At 40.0% G+C, this 26,746-nt stretch overlaps 3 protein-coding genes across 7 annotated transcripts in view; 1 reads left to right on the plus strand and 2 right to left on the minus strand.

The window, feature by feature from the left end:
• Nucleotides 1-6,474, plus strand: part of fkbp16 (FKBP prolyl isomerase 16) — a 93,979-nt gene extending 87,505 nt beyond the window's left edge. For both annotated transcript variants that reach the window (XM_049573527.1, XM_049573525.1), the window contains 4 exons: nucleotides 1,019-1,200; nucleotides 1,441-1,518; nucleotides 5,286-5,423; nucleotides 5,509-6,474. In XM_049573527.1, the coding sequence (XP_049429484.1) occupies nucleotides 1,019-1,200; nucleotides 1,441-1,518; nucleotides 5,286-5,423; nucleotides 5,509-5,595 (485 nt within the window). In that variant the 3' untranslated portion in view covers nucleotides 5,596-6,474. The remainder of the gene's footprint in view (nucleotides 1-1,018; nucleotides 1,201-1,440; nucleotides 1,519-5,285; nucleotides 5,424-5,508) is intronic.
• A 730-nt stretch (nucleotides 6,475-7,204) lies between these two features.
• Nucleotides 7,205-20,991, minus strand: zgc:162879 (ras and EF-hand domain-containing protein). 2 transcript variants are annotated; one of them, XM_049573522.1, is made up of 17 exons: nucleotides 20,409-20,991; nucleotides 18,031-18,183; nucleotides 15,933-16,023; nucleotides 15,491-15,586; nucleotides 13,389-13,466; nucleotides 13,199-13,314; nucleotides 13,037-13,105; nucleotides 11,477-11,558; nucleotides 11,270-11,340; nucleotides 10,978-11,167; nucleotides 10,795-10,896; nucleotides 8,902-9,046; nucleotides 8,731-8,812; nucleotides 7,828-7,942; nucleotides 7,618-7,731; nucleotides 7,431-7,507; nucleotides 7,205-7,340 (listed from the first exon to the last, which is right to left on the minus strand). In XM_049573522.1, exons 1-17 carry the CDS (start codon nucleotides 20,717-20,719, stop codon nucleotides 7,238-7,240), a joined length of 1,995 nt encoding a protein of 664 aa, XP_049429479.1. In that variant the 5' UTR covers nucleotides 20,720-20,991; the 3' UTR covers nucleotides 7,205-7,237. The 2 variants fall into 2 exon arrangements, with proteins under 2 accessions (XP_049429479.1, XP_049429480.1); XM_049573523.1 differs by lacking the exons at nucleotides 18,031-18,183; nucleotides 20,409-20,991 and adding an exon at nucleotides 16,149-16,277.
• A 798-nt stretch (nucleotides 20,992-21,789) lies between these two features.
• sema4ba (sema domain, immunoglobulin domain (Ig), transmembrane domain (TM) and short cytoplasmic domain, (semaphorin) 4Ba) overlaps nucleotides 21,790-26,746 on the minus strand; it is a 95,408-nt gene continuing 90,451 nt past the window's right edge. For all 3 annotated transcript variants that reach the window (XM_049574624.1, XM_049574626.1, XM_049574623.1), the window contains exon 15: nucleotides 21,790-26,551. In XM_049574624.1, the coding sequence (XP_049430581.1) occupies nucleotides 25,779-26,551 (773 nt within the window). In that variant the 3' untranslated portion in view covers nucleotides 21,790-25,778. The remainder of the gene's footprint in view (nucleotides 26,552-26,746) is intronic.

Here is a 26,746-nt window from a genome sequence, read left to right on the forward strand (position 1 = left end):
GTACTATACTTTGGCTTTTTTTTCATGATTTTGGATGACATACTTTAGTATGACATTTTTTGATGATTTTGGATAACATACTATCCTATGATTTATTTATTTATTTATTTATTTTAAATGTTTTTTGATTATTTTTGACATCATAAAAGACTAGGACTTCCTGTCTTTATGAGATACTATACCATGACTCTGATGATAGTCTTGGTTCTCTGTTGTAGTCCGTTCTTGTCCCATCATGTGGCTGATGCAAACAACACAGTGACAGTTTTGTAGAGAACAGACTGGATTATTCCAGAGTAAAAAATATATAACAGGTCAATAGCTAGATATTTACGTCAGGAGATGTTAGAGAACAAAAACACTGTTAAAAGGAGTTTGAATATTGAGCTTAAATTCATGAGTTGGACAGACACATGACCCCAAATTATGATAATTTTCTGTATCTGCTGGATGTATAAATAGGCAACTGTTTGCTTACAAATTCACCATGTCAACTGAAGAGGTGATAATGTTTTGATGTTGTTTCCTCTTAGAGGCCAAAAAAAAAGAAAAAGTTATTTAATGATGCTGTAAACAATCCAACTTGGCAATGCACCCTTAATGGATTAAATTCAACCATAAATCTTAGATATCAACTGTTATAAAAAGATGTGCATCATCACAGATGTGGTCCCAGAGCTGCTGACATTTATCACCCATCATACTCAGTGCCAGGTATTACAAACCTGCTTGTTACTTGGGTCTAATGATGAAACCATGCAATTGTTACAGCAGGGATAGTGATACAATATCCAGCTGTATAAAAAACACAACATGTACTATCCCTATAATGACACCCTTTGGGACCTCCCTCTTTCAAAGTCCAATTATTTTCTATTATCTGCAATATTTTTAAATAAGTCCTCTTCAAGATTAGATAACTAATCTCTGTTTTTGCATGTACAGTGTTTTGTCACAAATAGACTCAATAAAACGTCCACAGTAGAGCAGATGTTGAAAGTCGTGTCTCTCTGTCCAGATGGTAGTGACGGTGGCGTGGAGGCAGAGGAGGAGGAGGTGCGGGACTACCGGGTGAAATGTTTGAACAACCTGGCCACCGCTCAGCTCAAACTGGAGCAGTTCGATAAGGCGCTGCACACCAGCCGGGACGTTCTGACCCTTGAGCCAAACAACGTCAAGTCCCTTTTCAGGGCGGGAAAGGTGAGAGTCCTCCTGCTGAAAGACAACATCACTGCATCTCATTTGATACTTATCAACCCATAAATGATTATTGCGGCCAGAGTTCCTGGAAGGAAGAGAAATTTGTTTAATATGAGATTAGATTTAATTATTTTATAGGAAGAAATAGGTGCTACATTATTGCTCTCTGTTCTCTGCCTGTTGTGATTTATGGTTCCAGCAGCGCTGCTCCTGCTGTAAGGTTTTTATATTCTCTTTCAGCTGTTGTCAGACATGGGCCAATACAAAGAGGCGATGGAGGTGCTAAAGAAGGCATTGAAACTGGAGCCGGCCACCAAGGTGAGATTATGTGGGTGAGCTGGCCCCCCCCCTTACCACCTTTCCTCTAAATCTGCCCGTGAGTCCCATCCGTCCCTCACACAGAGGAAAGGTCATTCTAAAATTAGGCAGCCATTATTATTACAGCCACCGAATCTACCAATCAATACAAATAAATGGTGGACAATGACATTTGTGCCTTCATAACAAAAACTACAAAGTTGTGGTAAAAAGTTAAAAATAAAGTCAGAATTTTAATTTCAATGCTTAAGAAACACTGTCAAGTATAACAACTGGCATCTGATAATATAATGACCTCATACAAATATAAGCAGTGTCCCAACACCTCAAATAAATAAATGAATAAATAAATCAAACAAAACAGTTACATGGCGCTTTTCAGAGTCCTCAAAGACACTTTACATTGAGTAGGATAAAAAGAAACACAGTACATTCTTTATCGAAGACAATAAAATAAAAGACTCAGAAAGAAATACACAGACAGCATGTTTATCCAACATAAACTTTATTCAGCAACACTAAGAGTCTACAACCACGCTAATGGCTTTCTAAACATCAGCATGCTAACATGTGAATGAATCTATGGTCCCAAGATCCTGCCTTTCCCAGCCCAAAGTTATCTTAATCTGGCACATTAAGATCTTTTAAAGGATTTTATGTTCAAATATTTAATTTATGTTTCCTTGGGTAAGTGTGTTGACATCACCCACCTGCAGCAGCCTACTGGTGTTTTACTCTTTGAAACCTGTGCCCTAAAATTTGTCAGATATCTCCACAGTGGCTGAGTGAATTTTTATTATTCAAACTGTATTTGAAACATTCACCACCCTTCACTGTTTTGCAATTTGAACTATGAGGATATCCCTTATCAATCTCTTATAATGTTGCTTGAAATTAAGAGACACATGCTCAAAGAGTGAGCACTTGGGAACAGATCCGATAATGGCGTTAGGTGACACGTGAAGGGAGCAACAAATGTATTACAGTTTATCCTGAGGGGGATGTGAATGTTGGTACCAAATTTCATGGCAATGCATTTATAGATCAGTGCTTCTTAAACTCAATTATTTGATAAATGATATCATACAAAAAATATATATTTGTATAATATTTGTTCAGCTGAGTGTCTCCTGACCAGCACCAAACCTTTTTTTTTTTTGGTAGAAACACAGTGAACGTAACTGTTTGTTGCAGCACTTGACAGTTTACAGCATTTAAGTCTGGTAATATTGAACATATAATGTGGTTTATCGAACATTTATATTTTTTTTGTTGAGCTTATTACACTATAATTACTTTAGGAATTATGCATGACTGATCATATTTTAATTAACATTTTTTAAAAAAAGTTAAGTACTCCCTGCAGTACTCCAAAGTATCCCTAGAGGCACCTGTACCCCCATTTTCGAATTGCTGCAATAGATGTCTAGATGTTTCAGTCTGAACCAGTAGTGGGCTGACAGTGAAAAAAAATCTATACAAACATGACCCAAATTATTCCTCTATGCACCAATTTACATCAGCTGACGGTCTGATTCAGTTCATGAAGAAACAATATAACATCTATAATGAATATAAATGTATTCAGAAACAAGCAAAAACACCCACAATCCCTCAGTTATCTAACTGAATGTTGAACTCAAACTTTTTCAAACTTACCTGGAGGTCACAGGGGGCTGGAGCCTATCCCAGCTGACATTGGGTGCAGGGTACACCCTGGACAGGTCACCACACTATCACAGGGCTGACACATAGAGACAGACAACCATTCACACTCACATTCACACCTACGGACAATTTAGAGTCACCAGTTAACCTGCATGTCTTTGGACTGTGGGAGGAAGCCTACACACATGCAAACTCCACACAGAAGGGCTCCCCGACACGGGCTCAAACCAGGAACCCTCTTGCTGTGTGGCGACAATGCTAACCACTGCACCACCATGCTGCCTCCAATTTTTTGTCCCAAATTAAAATACAACAGACAGACAAAAATAAAACAAATCTAATTTACAACCACATTAAAGCTGCAGTTGGTTAACTGTTTTTTATATGATTTAATTTGCTGAAACTGTCACTCTGAGAGAAGTACATGAGACAGTCTGCAAAAATTCATGTCCTTCCTCCCCTCCTACTGCCTCCAATGGTATTTGCTAGAACTGACAATGGCACACAAAAAACAGCCAGTCGAGGAGTTTCCAATGCTGCTGTCAATCATGGCTTGTGAACTGCAGCCAACATGTCAAACTAGGCAGCACTGATTGAATATGAATCAAGATTCTGTGACTGCATTGCCTGTTTCTTGCCTCTATTGTTCTCAGAAACATATTTTACTGCACTGTTTAGCTGTTAAATGAGAAAGTTTGCTCTGGCTGGTGTTTTGTTCCAGCTTGACTGTTTCCAACATGGTGGCTGGCTCACAGACTTTCTCATTTTACAGCTAACCTGAACACTAAAATGCATTTCTGAAAACATCTGATGTGAGAAATAGTGGGAGAACTGGGAGAAACTGATTCATATTTGATCAGAGCTGCCTAGTTTGATGGTTTGACCACAGTTCACAAACCATAATCGACACTTGTGATAGAGACTCTCGGCTGTGATTGGATTTTCGTTAACATGCAGTAAGGCCATTAGAAGCACTAGAAGGCAACAGTGAATGTAACAGTTTCAGAAAATATGACGAGTTATTATGTTTTTAATAAGTTACCAACTACAGCTCTAAGTTACAATATATCACGAAAGTTCACAGACTTAAAAAGAAGTTGTTTGCACATTAGAGAGGATCCCAGTGAGCTCCTTCTGTTAAAGGCCTGTCCTGTCTTGTTTGTGTGGTTCGTCTAATCTGCCAAATCCTCCACAGAGGACCGGGCAAACTGCACATCTGGCAGTCTACAGATGTGACCACACTGCTCAGAGTTGTCCAGCTAACTTAAAAATAACACGTTATATGAGCTAAATATCGTCACTGTAAAGCCCTGCGCTCCAAAAGTAGTAAAATGAAGGTAAGACGGAGCCAGAGTCACGCTTGCAGCTACAATATAGACACCGCACTATAATTAACATAACTACTCTGGTGTACAGTTCATCACAACAAAAATGGACGATAATGTCAGTTTCTGAGCAGTATTTTAGTTCGCTGCAGCCCGGCTTTGATTCAGAAGAGTTCACGGAGGGTGAGGAGTGCGTTTCCTTCAGCTGTTTACAAGACACAGTCTGCCAGTGTTACAATGACCTGACCTATAGGGCACACTGCCACCGTCACAAATATGTCTGGTCTTGTCTAGACAAAACGAAAATATCTGCTGCTTGGTAATTACACCCTTGTCTCAATGCTGGATTAAATACTTTGGAGAAAACTGATTTAGCTGCTCTGTTGTAGTGCAGTCTGTAGATGATCCCCAAAAAAGACAGAACAGAGAGTGTTAAGAAGTGCAAACAGGAGTGCATTTAGCTTTATTTTATACTCTATGACAAATTACAACCTCTAACGATGAATCCAATTTAGATACTTAGAAAATGTGATATCAAGTCATGTGTATGAACATTCAGGATGAAGTTTAAAGTGCATTTAAAAGCTAAATTAAAAGTGATTATCATTACTCGTTGGTCTACTTTGTAAGATCTGTGTTTCAGACCTCTGCTCTCACCTGCTGGACATTTTCAAAACTGCAGCTTCACCTTTTATTATTCAATATTTCATTTCCTTCATTAGATTGACACTAAGCAGCTTTTAACAGTTTGATTTTCCCTCTGCTTCTCTTTAGGCGATCCACGTCGAGTTATCTAAACTCGTCAAAAGACAATCAGGAGGCAAAGACACTCAGGAATGGAGAGCTAAACCAGCAGAGATGCTCGGAGAAAATATTGCACCATTCCTGATTCCTTCTAAGAAGAAACGATCTGTAAGTCCTGACAGAAATATCTCCAATATGTTTTTACTCTAATGACCAACAGGCTGCGTTTTGACTGACTGTTGTTGTATTACAGGGAATTTCCTGGAAGTTTATACTCGGAGCTTTGATTGTGGCCTTGGGCAGCTTAGTGACGTCAATGATACTGACTGCAAGAAACTGAAATCCTCTACAGGAAGCACTTTGAAAATCATTGTGTGCAGGTGCGGAGTTTGTTTCTCATTAGTTCATTTTAAAAAGAGTTTCTACTGTGAAGACACAAGGTTTGCAGCGCAGCAGCATCGCAGCCTCAAGTTGTATTTATGCCGAGTTTTACATGGTAGAAAAATGTTTCATTGAAAGGTGTGAAGTATTTATGAAAACCAACCTAGTGCAGCATCGAGTGAAGACCAGCAGAGATTTCTGCTGATTGATAAGACAGAAGTTTCTAACAGTCATCTTTCCAGTTACATCTGTTTTATTTGGAGAAGGGATTACATTTCTGTTTGACATATAAAAAAGGGGCCTGGAAAATATATTGGTATCACAGATAGACAGGAGAAAAAAAAAGAAAAAGACAAAAAACTGGCCCTTGAAGTTTTGTTAAGATTCAGATTTTCAGTGAATGGAAATCATTTTTAAAGAGACAGCTCACCTCGTTATCAAAAATATGTTTTTCCCTTTACCTGCAGTGCTATTTATCAGTCTAGATCAGTGGTTCCCAACTGCTTTGTCGCAGTCCAAAAGTGGGTCTCGGGTCCATTCCGTATGGACCGCAAGTGACTCGCAAATGTGTCAAGTTTGTAAAATAACACTCCCTATTTTTAGGTACAGTGAATTTTTGGCACAGAGCTTTGATTTTGAAGTGCTGTTTCCTGCTTTACAGTGAGTGAATAACAGACAGCTACTTCACAGAGACAGCAAACTAGCTAGACGACATGGCAAGTATGATGGACCTTGAACTAATGAGTGAGGAGAAATCTGGACCCTGTTGATGCACCAGTTGGGAACCACTGGTCTAGTTTGTTTTGGTGTGAGTTGCTGAGTGTTGGAGATGTCGGCCGTATAGATGTCTGCCTACTCTTGAATTTAATGGAACAAGATGGCACTTAAGATGCTTGTGGTGCTCTACCAAAAAATTACAATTGAAAAACTGGTTACTCAAGATAATCCACAGACCTTGTTGTGAGCAGTTTCATGTAGGAACTATTTTCTTTCTACTGAACTACACCCTGTGCAGAAGGACACATGCAACTCACACCAAAACAATCTAGACTGATAAACAGCACTACAGGTCTTAGGAGAAATATGTATTTTCGATTTTGGGGTGAACTGTCCCTTTAACATTGCAATTCTGAGAAAAATTCGATCAGTGCTCCAATAACTAAAGGCGTTAAACTGCGATGTAATATTGCTTACACTGATGCTTAATAAAAATGTTTCAAAAAAATTAATTTGTCTTTTTGTTTTGTCTTCAAGAATCAAGTTTCGTCTCAAACAGAAAAAAGTGCATTAATTTAAAAAAGACTATTTTTTTTACTGGCTGACAGTTAAAAACTGAGTTAAATCTAAGTCAATTTATCTACTTTATAAAATGACTTTACTACCTAAAAAATACAAAACCTAAGAAAAATATATGCATGATTACATTACATGCATTTATATGTGCAACTGAAACCTTCATTTTGATCAGAGAATTAACATTTATGAAAATATATTCAAGGTTTGAGAGTTAAATATTCTAAAGGTTAAAACATAAGAAAATTGTTCTTCATAAAGAAATAGAATCATTTCTCTGCTCCATCGTGTCTACTGATATCAACCATCTACAGTCCGCAGCAGGCGTTGAGAGTCTTCTTTGGGTTGGATTGACTCAGTCTGACCTGAGAATCTGACTGCCGCCTCAGTTTGACATTTTTCTTTACTTCTCTGTGGGAATGGAAAACAAGTCTAAGTGTTGCCATGGTTTTTGGAGGAAAAACTCAAACTCACTCACTCTCTCTCTCAACGGCCTCCTACCTCGCTAGATGAAGCACGGTCTCCACGACGTTGGTTCCCTCTTTGGCACTCGTTTCGCAGAACAAGGCGCCGTATGCCTGCAAGCAAAGCGTCGACATACCTGACTGAAGTCAGTTTATTTAGACACCTGGGAGGCCGGGCGTCTGCGTAAACACTCTTTCATCATGTGGAATGAAAAGTTACTCACCTTGGCCAACTTCTCTCCGTGCATACTGCTCACACAGCTCCCCTCTGGAAGCTCCTCTCGGAGGTCCACCTTGTTTCCAATAACACACATGGGGATTTTCTCGTCCGTTGAATCCTGCATAAAAACAAGGACATTGTAAAATATAATCCTGCTTTTAGGGCCTGGTCATTTTCATTCAACATTTGTCAATCAGCATTTTCAATTAGTTACCTGAATCTGATCCACCCAGGCTCTGACGTTGAGAAAGCTGCTTTCTGAGGTGACGTCGTAGAGGAGCAGGACTCCGTGAGCTTTACGGAAATAGGATCTGGCAATACTACGAAACCTATAATCACAAGAAATGTTGGTTTTAGAACGTAAAACACCTCACCTGTTTTAACAGCCAATCAGCTTGTAGTGAAGTCTGTTGGTCAAATCAAAATGACTGCAGATGGCATGTTCGCTTGCTGTGGCAGGGGCTCCGTCCCCACCTCGGTTTCTGTCCTCACGGTGTGCTGGTGTCGGACGGTGGGTTATTGCTGCTGCTCGCCGTATGTGCTTATGCCCCCTCACGCACACACATTCTCACTGACTGATTAATTGCCGCTGGTTATTCATATCATTGTGGCATATTTATTACACTACATTACTACACTACATTACTACAAATGCAGCTGTAGCCAGTATCTCACTATCACTATCCTCATTCATATTTTAAGAAGCCACAAATTATATTCAGCCACAATATAAGCCTGAAAAACTGGAAATCAGAATGGAAGTAGAGAGATTTGTTGTACAGAGATGATATACCACCTCATCTAGTTGTATTGGTGTGAACCTGCAGGTTTTTTTAGAACGCTACAGAACAGTGCATTGTAAGTAGTTGCCTGTTTCAGCTCGTCTTGTCGCCAATCTTTGGTCTGAACAAGGCATAAGGTTATAAAAAATAATGATTCTCATTTTCAGGATATTATAAACTACAGAAAACATACTTGTTATATTCTAATCCATTTCTGTTAATATATCCCCCTAAATCCTACACACTGGACCTTTAAAGTTGACACTTATAATCAATAACACCATCTTTTCCTGTTGCTACTTCCTTAAGAAACACCACAAGAGTCAGTGCAGTACCTCTCCTGCCCGGCTGTGTCCCATATCTGCAGGCTCGTCTTCTCTCCGTCCACAAGCATCCTCTTTATTTGAAAATCTACTCCTGAGAACCAAAAAAGCAGATTCAAACGTCTGATATCAAGAATGTGTCAGTATTAAATGAAATGATGATGTGTTTACTGAGGCACCTACCCAGCGTTGTCTGAATGTCTCCCCTGAACTCGTTGAGTGTCAGTCTCAGCAGGAAGCTGGACTTTCCAGCTCCTGCGTCTCCGGCTAAAACCAGACGGTACATCGGAGTAGGTTCCTCAGATTCTACTATGTCGGCTTCTAAAGGCTTCAGAAATACAACAGAAGATAACAAGCTTACCGTCTTTAACATGGAAAATTTTTTTGTTTGTAGTAAATAAAGAGAACAGTAGGCATTTATTAGTTGAGTGTGAATGTTTATTCTTGCCTAAACTCAAGGTCTGCATTACTGTTTTTCTAGAAGCTCTTGATCACATCTGCCAGTCTATGATACAACCACCTGTTCTCACATGATTCGAGTTTCAGACTTAGCTCACATGATAATGACTGAACACAATCTGCTGATGAAAACTGTAAGTTGTGGTTGTGGTTTGTTCCAAAATAATTTAGTTACCTGCAGGTCAAAAGATGTTTAAACCAGGAACAATTTGGTTTAAGAAACATTTTTCAAATTTCATACAACTTTCAGTGACCATATTTCAATATGTATTCAAAATGCACATTGAAATTCAGTCATTTAAATTGCAGCATTAGCTTCAGTTATATGTAACCTTGACATCTTTGCAAGACTGAAAGTCTACAGGTGTACTAACAGCTCTGTGAGGCTGTGACGCTACGTAGATGCAGCCAGACTTTGAGCTAAATGCTAACATCGGCATGCTAACATTGGCAGTGCTGATGTTTAACAAGTTTAATGCTTTCCGTGTTGACCATCTTAGTTTAGCTAATTAGCACTTAACACAGAGGCTGATGGGAAAGTCATTAGGTGTGCAGAATTTAGTTCTAAACAAAGTATTGGACAAATGAAAAACCTTGAACTGATTATATAAGTGGTTGCGAACCTGAGGGTTGCAATATAAATCTGAGGGGTTGTGATATAATTAACAGGGGAGGAAAGAAAAAAATACTTTGCTACACAAATTCTAATGTTTGTTTGTGGTGTTTTTGTTGCTTTTTTTTTTTCTCTTTTAAATTTCTGGCAAATTTGACTTCTTTGGGACTGTTGAGCTGAAAAACACAAAGGCACCGCTGCGGCGCTGTGCGTCATGTGACACGCATCAAGTACTGCTACGAGCACACATTCGCTGCAGCTCATTCACAGACGACCATGCAAAGTTATTACTACTTTTACTGAAAGATCTGTATTTCCTCCACCTCTGCATTAACTTAAAATCATGTGTGGACTGCCCCTAATTAAACTTGATTTCTCACCTGAAGAGCCAGTGTCCAGGGACAAGACTCACCAGGCAAAAGCTTTTTGGCCATTGACTTTATAATGACGGGATTGCAGGTCGTTAAGCTTGGGATATTTTTCAACCTCAACAAGGAGTCTCTCTTCATCCAGTCTTTGTCAGACATGTGACACAGCAACAGAGTTCTCTTTGCATCAATAGTGAGGAGAGGAGTTGAGCTGCTCCAGGAGCTGGTACATACAAGCAGCACGAGTGGGGAAAAATGCATTTAATTCTAGGAGTGGTGAGGCTGGAAATAGGACGGTGGCATATAGTGCCATTGGGTGGTGCGTCCTGCCGCCGCTGGTATGGGGTTGCACAGTGACAATAATAGGGGCATATTTTTTGACACGCAATGTTCGCCGACGATGTGTTTTGTCCTTTAACCTAACATAGGGAGTATATCATAGAACTACTCTCAACTGGTAGACATTTGAAGACATGGCAAGAGGCTACAAGTGGAAATTGTTTGCCACCTCTGGAGCCACACCGTCAGAATGGCTGAAAGACAATGTAGTCTAGTCGTAACCCAGAAGTCTTGACAAACAAATCACCAAAATGAATGCTTACTGGAGGGGTCTCGTGCATTCAAAAACCACTGTACCTTTGTAGAAAATGCAGACAAACGTCTTCGTAGGGATGATGCAAGAGAGCTCGCCTTGCTAGGAGCCATCGACACTGCAGCTTCAGATTTCAAGTCTGATATCTGTAACAAAGTAAATAGTACTTTAAAGTCTTCATGTTGGCATTATCTGACCTGATAACTAAACCTGGAGTGTGTTCTGACCTCCACATCAGATGGGACGTATGAGTAACTGTGGTGCACAGTTTCCACTGAGTCCCTACTGTCATCGCTGTCATAATCGCTCCCTGAGCTCTCAGCTGTGTCCATGGGCAGCGAGACTCCACTGTCCAGGTACTTATCGGCCCAGGTGGCCACATGAGAATAGGTCGTTTTGCTGGGATCTGGCTCCGAGCTGCACCAACGCACAGACACACACGCTTGGTTTAGCTGTGACAATTTAATTCAGCGAGATCAATCCACAGATTCACAGTGGTGTGTAAAAAACTTTATATACCTGCCATGGTTGAGTGTGCTCTGCCGGAGGGGCTTCATCCTTCGGGCCGGGATTTCATTTTGGGGAGACAGCTGTTGAGCAGATTAGGAATGTCAGGGAGGAAACTTTTTTACACTTGAACTAGTGAAAACAATTTACTGTTAGCTTCTATCTGATGCAGAGCCAGTGGGTATGAGGAAATATGTCATCAGGAAACAAAGGACTCACCCTCCTTTTGGCTGCAACTGCTTCAGTGGCCAACGCAGAGCGCAGCCCATCATTACTGTCATACAGCTTTTTGTTTGTTTCCCTGATGATGTGTTCAAGGAAATACAAGACAGAGTCACATACATATACAAACATTTACTTTCAGGAACTGTGGTGTGGTAAACACGTTGTATTGGTAAGTCAAGATGTGCTTTGTATGTAGTGTAACATAACCTGGATGGTATATTCCAGAATATAGAACACATAGTAAAAAAAAAACATTTACACAACTAGAATTACTGCCTCACAGTTGTATGCCTCTGTGAATCAGTCCAGTTGCAGTTACAGCTCACATCTGTCCAGACTCACATGTAGCCATGACAGTAGACGGTATTTCAAATATGAATGTTGCTGCAAAGAAGCTACAAAATGGATGGACAAACATGGATGCTGTGCACAGATTTTCCCCTGAGCAGCACAGAACATCTACACAATCAGCACAGTTTCAAGGTGGACACCTAAGATTGATGTCATCACTTCAGTATCTGACCAAATGTCTCCCCTTCTGTTCCTGAGTGATGGTGTTGAATAAGGGTCAGGAAAACGTGTCTTTGCAGAACATTACTTTGTCACAGTGATGCTGACCTTTGACCTTTTGGATATGAAATGTCATCATTTAATCCTCTGAGACATTTGAGTGAAATTGTGTCATAATACACATGTGAATTCTTGAGTTATGGCCAAAAGTATGTTTTGTGAGGTCACAGTGATCTTTGACCTTTGCTCCCCAAAATCTAATCACTCCATTGTTGAGTCCAAATGGACATTTGTGCCAAATTTAAAGAAATTCTCCTTAAGGCCTTCTTGAGATATCACATTCATGCGATTAGGACAGACAGACGTTCAGGTAGAAAACATAAAGCCTGCGGCCACAGCTGTAAGCTGTAGTGGTTTATCCCAGTTAATAAACTTGTACAACAACAATTCAACTCCCATCTACTGTATTTGTGGTAACAGAAATCTCAAAGCACGAGCAATTAAATTGAAACTATCTTGCCTGGCTGGATAGAGCCAGAGGTAAATGTGGATGAGGATTTTTCATTTTGTTGAACCAAACCTTTAAAAAAAAAAGGATGGTAATTATTAACTTTTTATGACAAGGTATTACAAAATCCCTGCAGTCTTAATTAGGACACCAGAAAAAAAAATCTTACTAAATGTCCACACTTAACTACGAAAGCCCATTTCTGCCACTGTGATGAAAAACAAACAAAAGATCCTGTCATTTTTATGAGAAACTCTCAAAATAATGACTTCGAATTGCAAAATAATGAGAAACCTTCTCACAATAATGACTTTCTTATCTCCAAATAGTGACCTAATATGTCAAAATAATACGAAACTTCATATTTTGACTTTGGCCTATCATGTGGTCAGTCAAAATACTGAGAAAGTTAAGTCATTATTTTGAGATATGAAGCCATTATATTGGGAAAGTTTCCCATTATAATGACTTACAGGCTCTTACTCAAGCACTGGCAGAAATGCACAACAGCTTTATCAAGTGAAAGACGGTCTTACTGGAGAATCTGGATCTGACTGGAATATGACTGGTACTCCAAAACCATCCTCTTCAGTTCTTCTGTTTCTCTGTAAAGAAACAAAAGCCACATGAGCTGGATTCAAGATCATATTTTGTGTCAACAGACATGAATTGAGCCGAGCTTAAAGACACTGCCTCACCTGTCATGTTGAGCTTTCTGGTCTGCGTACATATTCTTCAGCTTGTCCAGCTCTGCGTGCAGGATGGCGATGTTCGTCTGTGCTTGCAGCAGAGAGCTCCGCAGCTCCTCATTTTCCTGTGAGGAGGTTTAATTAATAACTGGAACTATTCCACACAACATACAAAACAAACCTTTCTAAAATGACGTACCTGTGACAGATCACTGATCTGGTTGTTTAGTCTGACCACCTCCTCCTTTGTGTGGTTGGATTGAGAGTCCTCTTGGCTCTTGAGAACAGACATTTACAAGAACATTTTGTAAAACAGTTTCAGATGTTGATAAGCCAATCTGTTCTAATAAAAAAATGTAGAAAGACATTTCCAGACTTACTGACCTGTATGATGTTCTAATATTATGCAACAGTTATGTGTGTTTAAACTGTCTTATTTACTCTGTGACGTAAAGGGACAATAGGAGGGTTTGCCTCATCTGGGTAATGAATAGAAGACTACTGCCATGTGATCAACAGGGTTAGAAATTGTGTTTATACTCTTTAATTAACTATGAGCTTGTCACCTGGTATTAATGTGCATTTCAGTGATCTGAACACCAGTGGACAGCCAAGACACATCACAGATCACACCTGTGTCTATCATGTGTCTCCTGCTGACCATGTGTGTTCTCTTTTCTTTACTGCCTATGTCATTTACAGTGGAAAATCAAAGGGCATTGTGCACAGTCATTACACCCACACTCTTGATAACTGCTCACTGGCATGCTCACAAGTCAAGTTAGCGGTTGTGTCGGTGCAGCTGGAAATACCACTGTCAACAGAATCCAACAGGTCTCCTTCCATGGGGTAAAACGATGGATGATGATGATTGATTGTTAGGACGCCGTGACCTAAACAATCACCATGTCCTGCACTGACAACATAGTCCTTGTCAGGGACGCACTGGGACACATAAGTGTTTACACTACAAAAGATATGTGGTCAAATATGCCACAGACTACCTGAACAAGCGGTTATTGGATTACAATGCGTCTAAGTGGTCATTTACACTTGCATTTAGTGCTGTCCTCTTGTGATCAGATCACTCCACATGCACGTTAGTACCAGGTACAAACAGGGCCTGTGATATGAAGCATGATTTCTGCCAGCATATTTACCGTAGTTTGGAATATGTGCTTGGAACATTACTGAGACAAAAACAGGACCAATATTGCATGGCAACAAATAAATATTTCATTAAAAAATGTATAAATGGCTCAACGAGTCATAATGACAATTTGACTGTATATAATGTATAACCATATTTTAGCAGAGTAACATTACTCAGATTCACCATGTGTTAAAACGAGATAAACAAGTTCTTTTTAATCATAAACTCTCACCTGACAATCAACACAGGCAACTGAGTTGAAGGTAATAGCTGTTAGCCAGTTAGCAGCCTGTAAATTAAGCTAGCACACTGTCACGTGCTCGAGGCAAATTCCAGACCGAAATACTACAGAAGGGAGGAGTTTCACAGGCACATTGGATATCACAGAGATTCCCATAGGAATGAATGGACTTCTGGTTGCCTCGTCTATGTACACATACATAAGTGGAGTTGTGTGAGACAATGATGTTCCATTTTTACCAATTATATTAGCTTGCACTTAAATGTAATCAGACACACACACACAAAACAGCAGCTATAACAAAATAGGTGTATCTCTTTCACACGCTGACCACATTATCTGTAGGTGGCAATGTCTAATGTCCAGGTCTACAAGTTTAAACTGCTGCTGCTCTCACAGAACTTTCATTTGTTGCTCTTTGACAGGTTATTTAATTTTTTTTTAAAAAAGTAACATTACTGGTGCTGTGGCAGAAAAGCAGGCAAGACAAGAAATAGCATGTAGCTGGATTATAAACACAAACTATGGGGGCTAGCATGTCTAGCTCCCATAGTTTGTACATAGAGCGTCAAACATGATCCTCTGTGCCTGTCCTTACACAAACTGCATCCAAGCAGCATCCCTGATTCCTAAATCTGACTCCTTCTCTCATACTGTCTGGACATTGGATATCACGTCTATAAGGGTCTTTGAAGTTGCCCTTTGAAAAGTCACCTATAAACTGTGACACATTTGGAAAACACTTCCTCTGTTTGTCTGGTGCAGCAGAAATTAAGCCAGAGTCTTTCATTTACACTGGCTTTCTTCTCTCTCTTTTTCATAATGTAAGAAAACATTATCATCATCTTTATATAATCTGTATACCCTGGAAGAACAAATAAAAAGCATGTTGTGTGTGATAACCTACCTTTAACAGTCTGTCCACAGCTGCACGCAGGTCTGCAACCTCATTCTCGTGCTTCCTCTGCATGGTCGCCATGACTCCTTCCATCTTCCTGCGCTCCTACAAACATGAAACCAAAGCAGTTAGAGGTGCTGAACGACTCGGGCCTTGAAGAGGGGCTTTCATCTGCCTTAACAGAGGCTCTTTGTGAAGAGGTATGCAACCTGCTGCTGTGTGCCGCACCACAAATATGCAGGTAGCTCAGGAGGAGCTGTGAAGTGAAATTTCCACTTTGCTATGAAATAAAATACATTCCTCTCGTCAGTTTCTCAGTGTACTGTTTATTGATTAAGTGAAGCTGCTTTTATTACCGTAAATTTGTCTGTTTTGTTACATTTCTCTGTAAATACTGGAGTAAATCACAGGAGCAATCATCCACTGTAAATGCTGCAGGTATCACACTTACCTCGTCTCTCACCCTCTCCTCCGTTCTGGCAAGCTGCTGTTGTATATCGTCCTCCAGTTCTGCCAGCTGACTGTTGTTCATCTCCTCAGCTCTGTTTGAAGAAAAAAGTACAGTCAAGTTTGTACTGGCAGCCTCACTGCAGCTGAATCAAAGCAGATCCTCTAATAGTTGTCCAATAGATTAATACAGCAGGAATAATAAGAAGAATCCATTCACCTATGATCCTTTTGTCAATTCTACTTGACTGATGTGGCGTCACTGCTCTGCTCTCATCAGATAAGACACCGTGAACCAACCAGAGCTGAGGGAGGGACAGCCTCCACAGGTGCACTGAGCGCTTCAGTGAAATTTCTCAATGAGATCTCGCATATGATTTATTTTTAGTTTGGTAAAAGTTTAACGCCAAGATTTCAAACATATTTATTTCAACATAGTAGAAACGTCAGCACAAAAATGGGTATATCCAGTTTGTAAAAGGACTGAAAGAACAGGCAGAGCAGCACATTTAAGTCTTCCTACTTCCTTGAAGAAGGAATGTCACCTTTCTAATGCCTTGCAGTTACTGAAGCACAGACAGAGCTTCAACAAAAACAGCTCAGACAGAGTTTACTCCCATGTGTAGGAGTGAAATTCAATAGTCGATGCAAGGTGCTATGTGACGGGTCACTTCACAGATATAAATGAAATTATTAAAAGACTTAACTCGCATCTTCCTTAAGCCTTTAAAATACAGCCTGCAGCATTTACAATCATTGTTCAGCTTCAGTAACCACTGTGAAAAATCTTAAAGTAGCATTGTAGTCAAGCTTCTTCTTCTTTTCTCTGATGCCAGCTACACTGGGGTGACCTCAGGATAATATTCAAGAATGCAGTACTACTCATTAAGTACTGATTTAGACATTCAATGTATCTTGAAAACACTGTACAGTATCCAAACCAGCAAAAACCTTTTTCTTTTTAATTTTAGTATGTGCTGCAGCTGCCTTTATAAAGTACGTACTATTGCATGCAGTATGCACACAATTGGGACGTACGTCTTTCTCATAACATTAAGCCCTGAACTTTGACCCTCTTGCTTTTGTATCTGTTACCTTGGACATTAAATGAACGCCTCTTACCTAGTTCGCCAGCGATGGAGATCAACCCGCAGACCTCTGCTGTTGTTACTTTGTAATGCATGTAGTTTACCTTTAGAATTATAACTGCACAGATTGTAGATTCTAACATACTAAATTTGCGACAGTGAAATTACATCTGCAGTTCTCTGTCATTTTTATTTTCGTATCTTTTGTTGGGAATATTTAGGATTATTTTGTTCTCTTCAAAAATTAATATTCCTGTTATTACTATTCGACTGGTCATCAGTTACTTGAATTCGCGGTCATCTGTCATTGCAATTTCTGACAGCTGTCATCTGTTTGCGGGTCAGCGGATGCGACGTATCATCCCCTGTGCAGAGGATTGTGGATCAGAATATCCAGAAAAGCATGCTGGCTTGCATACTGCAAAATCAGTATTTTTGGCATACTGCATTTGATATACTATGTATTGGGACATACTAAATCTTCCTCTGGTATACTATATAGTATGATATAATGGGTATTGGAACGCACAGTTAGTCTGCTTTTTTTTTTCAAATATTTTTCTGCCCTCTCGTCTAGAGGGCTATAATCAATAAATGCAGCTTTACACCAAGCTGGTTATCCCAGCTGATGCACTGGAGTCAGAGCCTGGGGAATTTATATCCACTGTCTCTCTGGTATACAGCCACAAGAGGGGAGCAGTTCACCACTGCTCTGTGATAAAAAGTTCGGTCACTGTAAGGACAATTATGATTATCTAATAAATTCTACAAAGCTAAAAAACTAACTTGCCAACAAGTTCACTTTGAAACAGTCACTGAGTAGTGAATGACTCTGCCCATACACACATTATAGCCATATAAGCAGAGTGTCCCTCATAATTAACATCTGTGTAACATGACTTGTTTAAATAATGGCCCATTATCTTTTTATTATTCTGTTTCTTTTCATGTCACTAGTCAGATGTTCTGAAGTGTGCTGAGCCCACATAATAAAACACTGACACTTGTCCTCACCGCTTTATACTGGTCTCCAGCTGTTCACACTCTAGTCTGTTGTCCAGGCTTTGACTGATCAGAGAGTGGATGATTTCTTCATACTGTTGCAGCAGCGTCGTGTTTGCAGAGGAGTGAATGGCCTGGTAAAGATCAGCCAGCTGCTCCCTGAGACTGTGGGAGAACAAATAGTTACTGCTAGCAATGAACAGGCCAGTGACATTTTTCAGTGTCATACTCCGCCCAAAATATATCCCTCTGGCGTTAAATACTCAGTCTCGTGGGCCTGAAAGGTGGCTGTTAAAGCTGGTAGTTTCAAAGTGGAACAATGATCAAAACATTAAACTTTTCATGCCAATCATGTAGCATGATCCACTGTCAATCTCTACACTCTGTGCATTTGAAACACTCAGATTCTACCACAACATCTAGGCTACTGTCACTAAAAGATTAAAATTAGATCGAACAAATGGAGACAATGTCCTTTGGCTATTTTTAGCAAAATGTAGAACTTTGACAGGAACATTTTACTAAACAAATAATATACCATTGTGTTTTAATCCCACACAGGATCATCATTAGCATCATACCATTTGGCTCAGCAACAGGTGGATGTGCATAAAGATCATAAATCATTTCACTCAGACATAACTGCGAATACATACAGTAGTATATCATCTGAACAGCCAGGGAGCAAAATAAATATTAGCACAGGCTCATTCTCTTGTAGGAATCTGCCAAAACAACTTAAGAAACAACTTTTACAAATCTCGGTCTGTCTCAAATTTTCAACTTGGAGGTCTATAAGAACTTAAAATTTTGTTTTGTTATTAACGACTTACAATACCTCTGTAATTAATACACTTCCATAAGCGCTAACACTGGTTTAACTCTGGCTGGGTATTCATTTTCTAAATCTTAACTGTTTATAGTCAACAGTCAGCATCTTTTAACTTAAACTTTGACAATATTTTACAAAACAAATAACATGGCGTTGTGTTAAATCCCACACAGGATTATTATCAGCATCACACCATCTGACTCAGCAACAGATGGATGTGAATAAAGCTCATTAATCATTTCACAGACATAACTGTGAATACATAGTATATCACCTGAACAGCCAGGCAGCAAAATAAATATTAACACAGACTCTCATTCTCATGTAGGATTTGACAAAACAATTGGAAAACAGCTTTCACAAATATCTGTCTCAAATGTTCAACTCCATCCATAAGATGTTGAGTTGCCAACTATTAATGCTGCCCTTGTTATTAATAAACTGCCATACGTACTAGTTAAATTCTGGTTAATTATAGTAAGTTTTCCCTTTCTTAATCTTCACTGTTTGATCAACAGCAGTTAATTATGGCTTTTTCTCTGGAGCTTTCTCTCCTCCATAACTTTGGAAAATAAAATACCCACTTAACATAGACACACACTGACTGTGGGCCAGAACCAGCCTGCTAAAGGGTCCAATCTGGCCCACTGGATGACTAAACTAAAAGGTGCCAAGTGTTGGGAGCAAATTAAACAATGTGTTGCCTACTTCATGTTAAATTCAGCTTCAGAGGCTTTTCCACCCTGAGCAGAATACAGTCCTCTGATATAACAATGAATACTCATTGTGACCATGATTTAAGATACTGAATATTGTGTAAATCATTGTCAGACAGCAGCTTCAGTCCAAAAGAAGCTGTATCAGGACATGTATAAATAAATGAACATGTACTGACTGACATGTACTGATGTGTAAAGGATGAACGTCTCCAGAATGTTCTTATAATTATTTGCACAAAAAAGAGAAAATATTGTAAGTGAAATTACCTATAGGTTATTGGTTTTATTGGTCTGGACCTTCTGAGATTAAAGTTGGGTGTATGTGGCCCATGAACTAAAATGACATACAGTGACATACACTGAGGTGACAGCTATACATATACGTAACGTTAAGTTTTTAAGTTTGTTTCTCATATATGAACACAGGCCATTGTGTTAAAGTGTTAATGATAATAAGGAAAAGTCTGTCCATGTTATTTATTAACATAAAAGTGGATTAGTGTTATTAAACTAGCACCGTTAACGTTAGCTCGTCATTTAACGTTACACCTGTGTGACTAATGTGTGCGGCGTTAGAGCCGTTAAATCTATATTAAACTTTGACGTTTATCTTTTGTGTGTGGCTGAGTTATTAAGACTAAACGGTTGAAAAGTATCTACTACATCTATGTTTAAGTTAATTAAATGTTAATGAAATAAAATGAGTTAAGTAAATTAGGCTAAAACTACCAACAGGTTCACAGTGCAGCCGTTGACGTTAGCTAGCGTCCAACTGACAATGAGTAGCCGTTAGCTAGCTAACACCGGTTAACGCACAGCGGTACCGGATGTGAGTTTACCTATCTGAGAGGAGAGCCGCCGCATCTGTCCTGCCTAGAAAGTCCTCCCATGGTGAGCCCTGGTTTGGGGACGACCCAGCTCCAAGAGCCGCCAAGTCCAAAGTCTCTGAGACCTCCTGAAACCGGGACGAAAACCGGCTGTAGTCGATGTACCCGTCCTCGTCCGCGTCGAACTTGTCGAAGAGAGTTCTGATGTGAGTCTCGGGGACGTTGAGCTCGCGACAGACAGCGGTGAAGTCCTCGAACTCGATTTTACCCGATTTGTTCACATCACAGGCAGAAAACAGTCTACGGAGGCTCGGTCGGTCCATGTTTGATGAGTAAAAACACACACACAACGTATTTAAAATGTGATGTTAAAAGTCAACCCGACTCCTCTGTCCCACCAAGTGTCCTCGGCTCAGTGCCAACCACAATAAAAGCCTCTAGTAAAGTCTCAATGGAGCCTCACACGGGTACCACACAGACACCCATTGGTCCAGGTCTCACTGTAGGCGGGTATCATCCGAATCAATGGACCCAGTGTGCCACTTCCAGTGCCAGTGCCAGTGTGTGGCTTCATCCTCAGTTAGATGTCATCCCTGTGTGCTGTGGAGCTGTGATACAATAGAAACACAACAGATACGCAAGTGCTTACCTCTATTTACCTTTAAGGTGTGTGGTGCATGAGAGTTTATCAGACACTCCTCTTTGTTCTCCTGGGTTTGCAGTGTGTATTTCTGACTCCACCCTGTGAGATTAAAAAGGCAAGAAATACAATTAAAAGTATTTTAAAAATGAACATTATGGCTATATATGTAGAGAATGGGACGCTGTGTAAAAAGTGCATATAAATATAAATTCCAATGGAGCTATTCACATGAAATTTAAACCAGACACTTGTATTAACTCAATAAAACTACAGCGATAAAGACGTTTTAACATTTCAATCCATAAAGAGGAAAGACACAGGGAGAAATATTTAACCCACTACCTGAAATTCAATACTTAGAGAAGCCTTTGTTTGCAGTGCCAGCTTCAAGACACTTCCTGTATTGAGAAACTAATCCCTCACAGTGCTCAGATGGGATTTTGGCCCATTCTTCCAAACAATCTTTAAATTTTGAAGATTTTGGGGGGCCTTTGAGTCAATGTTAAGGAAGAAATTTCACTTTCAAAACACACACTGAGTGCTGTCAAAAGAAAAGGTGATGTAACATGGAGGTAAATGTGTCCCTGTCCCAACTTTTTTGGAGCATGTTGCAGGATTCAAAGTCAGAATGAGTGTGTATTTACAGGAAACAATAAAGTTCATCAGTGTGAACATTTAATAAATAATGAGAGGAACTGTTTTACTTTCTAAAATCACGAGTCATTGAAATAAAAAAAATTATCCATTTGATCTTTATTTGAAAAATTAAAATAAAGTGCTTTTTATATACAATACAAAAAAGAAAAAAAACCAAACAGTAGTGATGTATGATACAAAAAAATACAATTCACAATATTTTTACATTGGCAGCTGAATTTACAAAACAATTTTACATAAAAACTCTTTTTTTCTTCTTTTTTTTACTTACATGTCGACAAGAGTCTGAGCAACTTGTACTGTCACAAATAGAAGGCCAGACTACAGTGGTTCGTTAAGAGAGAGCAGACGACGATACTTTCACTGTGGCATTAATAGTTTAGGCTTGTACTCAAAGAGAAGCATGTTCAGTACCTGCATGTGTTTTACTAATTAACTGCCACTTTTATATTTGTTCTGCAATTTTAATATTGTTCTGATGACAGCCACTTCACCAAAAGCTGCCGTTGGTTTGTTTTTAATAACAGTCAAAGCATGAATCGTTCATACTGCATGATTGATTATAGCCGACCAGTCTTTTAAATTCACAGAGAGTCATTTTTGCAGTGCCATTTACAAGAAATGTAACATAATACTAATGCTTATCTATAGTTCAGTACTTTAAAATCAGCCAGTGGTTATTCATGTGCTACAGTTTTCAGAATAAAATTTAGTCCCTGACTAAGTTTGAAGCCACCGTGACAAAGAAATTAAATTAAAAAAGACACCTCATGAGCACATACTGTACAACGCTGACAGTATTACATCACACGTTTTCACTCTTGTCTCTGAGCGTGGCCAGTCCTGTCACACCTACAGTGTCACATTTCACTCTACAGCACTACTACCTGGTTAGTTTATTATCCCAAGAGGCACGTCTCTTGATTATTATTTTCAGAAGGCATTATCCATTTCAGATTTGTCATCAAATCCATAACCTGCATTATACTAAGGCTTTTCAACATCATGTGCAAATCCTATGCATTCTGAGTCAAACAGTACGCCTTCCTGCGTTTTAGTGGATTCTTATTTTTGCTGGCCTCATTACAATACTAGAGCCGAACTCAAGTAAGACTTAAATATCATATAAAAAATGCTTTCAAGTTACTCCAACATCTGACTCACAAATCTGGTGGATCGCATGGTTCAAAATTCATTATTTCTGAATGAGGAACACAATCTGGATAAGAATGGAAATTATTGCTTTTATGGTTGACTTTAAAACCACTTAAGCAAGCAGAGGGTGTTTTCTTCTACTCATCAACACTCATCAATTAATATGTATATCAAAGTTGAGGCTATACAGATGTGTGTTATTTAAATCGGATTATGAATAGGTGTAGTATTTAAATATTTATTATTATTTCACTTCGAGAATAGTGATAGATATTTATAACATTAAAGACTATGAAAGATGTCTCTGTAACAGAAACATTCGGCCGCACTAAAATACACCAAAATGGCTAAAATCTCTTGCATACTTAGTTAGTGTAATGAGAGTGAGTGTGCGTGGGTGTGTGTGTGTGTGCGCGTGTTTGCAGTGCCACTGATCCTAAAGTAATTAACAGCGCCAACACCTTTGTGCTTACTCAGTCTCGAGGTGAGGTTTTTCTCGGTGTTTACCCCACTTCACATTATTTGCTTTGCATAGACTGCCCATCTCATGAAGAACAGCATGATAATACCTGGAATGAGACTTTTTTTTCCCTTTATCACATTTGGTGAAAGAAAACCCTGTTGAAAGTCAGGTTTCACTAATAATACCAATACTTAAAAACGTGTTTTCATTTCTCACTCTACAATATTCATGTTTTTGGTGTGTAGTGACTGAGGTGGTAAGAGTTTCTACAACATTTCCACTGAGGTGATTCCTTGTTTGTGTTTTCTTCCACTTCATAAATTATGATCAACCTTTTCAGTCTCTTAGCACAATTCTTCGTCTCTTAATTCTGTCCATGTCGCTGTTATATTCAAGCCTAAACAATGAGTATACTTCTGTGAATGCCCACTGGCTATCTAAAAAAAAAAAAAAAAAAAAAAAAATCTATGACAGGACTTTTTTCGTCCTGTCTCGCCTGCCACTGGATTCTAAGTGTGTATTGTGGTATGAGGGTTTACCTTGCTACAGTACAGTACATAGTGCATAGCCTCAGCAAAGGGTAGGCTCTTACCAGATGACAGAACGAAAATAAGACAGCAAACACTGTAAGCAGTTAGTGGGAACATGTTTGAATATCAATGCACCTTTCAGAGCATTACCAGTATATTATATGGACGGACTGAGTGGTAATGCTTTGAGAGCCTGTTTACACCTGGTATTTTCATTCGTCTTGGGTGATCTGATCACAAGTAGACAGCGCTGTTCACACGTGGTGTTAGAATGTGTCTCCACATGTGTCTCAAATGACCACTTGTGATCAGATCTCACTTCCCTGCTCCAATTGCAAATAAACTTGCAAATCATATCCATCTGCAAAGACCAAATGCGTCACTGTTTTTATCCGGCAGTGTACTTTACACACACTTAAAGCCTTTAACGTTTAAAATGCGTAAAATCTTATTTAATTGGGCCACGCGCAGAGCACTGATTTTAAGTGTGAGGGTTGAAAAATGAAGCCAATACGGAAGTGCTATAAACTGCAGTTCTTTGAACGGCCACTTGAGGCTGGCTCTAGAAGCCAGTCAGTCTCCACAGAGCTCCATGTTAACATGCCCAACTTAACAGCAGAAATAAACATGTTTACAGCCTGGTACAAATATGGTTTTGGTCTCTAATTTTCCCATTTATGTTAACTGTACAGTGGTTAATTTCTATATAACTTATCTGCTAACATTTCATTAAGGCTAAAATTTACACATAATTAAGGGTGTGTTGCTTTAGATGACAGGCTGTCTGTCAAAAGTGTCCTCGAGTTCTCAGTCAGATCTACCCCTCGCTCCTCTACAGCACCCGCCTCTTGCCCAAATATGGTCACTGGCTCCAAACCAAGATGGCGTCAGTCAAAATGCCAAATTTGAGGCTTCAAAATAGGAGTCCACATGCCAGTGGATTATGTCATGGTAGCTAGGTCCATTATTTTTATAGTCTATGATTGATTTGCAGCCACTCCTTACTCTCTTTCTGTGTTTATCATGAGACTACTGTTGCAGTAGTGTGAGCTCCATGCTGGGGACATTAAGTAGGAGTCCACACAGCTATGCAGCCGGAGACAGGGCTAACTGTTAGCATCACATGGCTAATGTTATCTAACAATTAATAACAAGTTTGGCGACAGAATTTAGCTGTTTCACTGTCAGTGTACGTTTTTTGGGACTGTTTAACAGCTGCTGCTGCTGCTGTATTAGTACGTGCTAACCGGACAGATGTTGAACTGGCTGTTCGTCGGGAGCAGAGTGGCATCAGGGACGGTCCTTTAGTTCTGCATTTGTGCAACTGCACCAACAAAAGTTTGATATCTGGTGGGGTGTCAGATAAGCGAGGATGTCATCCGAGCAGGCAGCCTAATGTGTTCTAGGCAACATTAGCTTACACACTGCTGAAAGAATATGGCCACATATGGATCAGACCAACTCAGAATATGGTCTGAGCGATCAAATCTCAATGTGCATTAAGGACGCCTGTGATACATTCACAGCTGTACTTAGAGCTGTCCACTTGTGTTTCGATCACCCAGGACACATGTTAATACCAGGTGTAAACAGGGCCTGAGATTCAATCACTGAATCAAAGTTGTGACACCACCTCTACGCTTGTTACATTCCTGTGAGCCGTACGTGAAAGCATCAAAAGTCTGAAGGCAAATTGGAACTTCTTCAGCGTGCACCAAATGCACTTGATTAAAGGGGGAGTGAAGGGGAAACAAAATGAAATGAACATGGACCACAAGGACAGAATAAAAAAAAAAGTGCAAAATCTGTGTAATGAAATGTCTCTCCATGAAGAGTCTGATGATCCTCAGTTTTCCCCCTTACAGGGGTTTGTCTCTCTCAGCAAGTGCACTCATTGCTTTCAGTTTAAAACTCCACACAACATGAAACCGGCCTCACACTATTGAGTCTTTAATCTCGGAGCCCAGTCTGACTCGTGGCCGTGGGCATGTGGGAGAAATCTCTACGTGGCTCTCTCTTAAGTTCAGAGGCCTCTTCTCAGACTCTGAGAAGCTCTTGCTGTTGTCAGGTGATGAGCACTCATGCGGTGGAGTGCTGCAGATGTAGTTGTCGTTAAGGGTCTGGTAGCCCTTGTGATCTGACGCCGACGCTGTGACTGTGTTGCCGTTTAGCGGCAAGTTCTCAGCCGGTTTCCCCACTATTCTGGGCTTCTTCTGCTGCATGTTGGGGCACTCTCCCTCCTTGAGCATGGATTTCATGTGGTCACGGTTCCTGTAGACCACAAACAGAGAGAAGACCACCAGGGAAAATGCCAGCAGGGCGCACACCACTATCAGCTCGTTCCAGTAGGTCTTAGTGTTGATCTGTGGTGAGCGGGCCTCTCCTGGCAGGATGATAAACTCCTCCTGGGAGACCAGTGGTGTACGTGAACGGCCTGTCAGGGTGGTGCTCTCGTGCTTGGCCTCGCCCCGCACACAGTAGTTTGCCAGCAGCTGTCTGAAGCCTTCTTCCACTGACCAGCACTCATAGGTTTCCTGCCTGTCAGCTTGAGCTACCACCACTAACCCCCCCTCTGGGCTGGGGTAATGGAAGTGACCCGCGCTCTCACTGAACTCCCACCTCCTTTCAGCCAAATTAGAGCGCAGGCTGCAGGGGAGTACTTTGAACGTGTTGGCTGGGATAATGATCACCTGGCATGAAGACATTCCTGTGGAAAGGCAAAGCAGAGACATAGATCGAGTCAGATATGGCATGAAATAAACCGCACTGCCTTATCTACTGCAGAATTCAGAATAATAATGGTTTGACACAATGAACACATTTTGTAATCAAGACTCAAATTGAACTGTAAAGCGTGAAAAATCCAGTGCAGAGTGCTGCTCTGTAAATCTATGACAGAGAG

The sequence above is a fragment of the Epinephelus fuscoguttatus genome, linkage group LG4 (genome assembly GCF_011397635.1).
Source record: "Epinephelus fuscoguttatus linkage group LG4, E.fuscoguttatus.final_Chr_v1".
NCBI lineage: Eukaryota > Metazoa > Chordata > Actinopteri > Perciformes > Serranidae > Epinephelus > Epinephelus fuscoguttatus.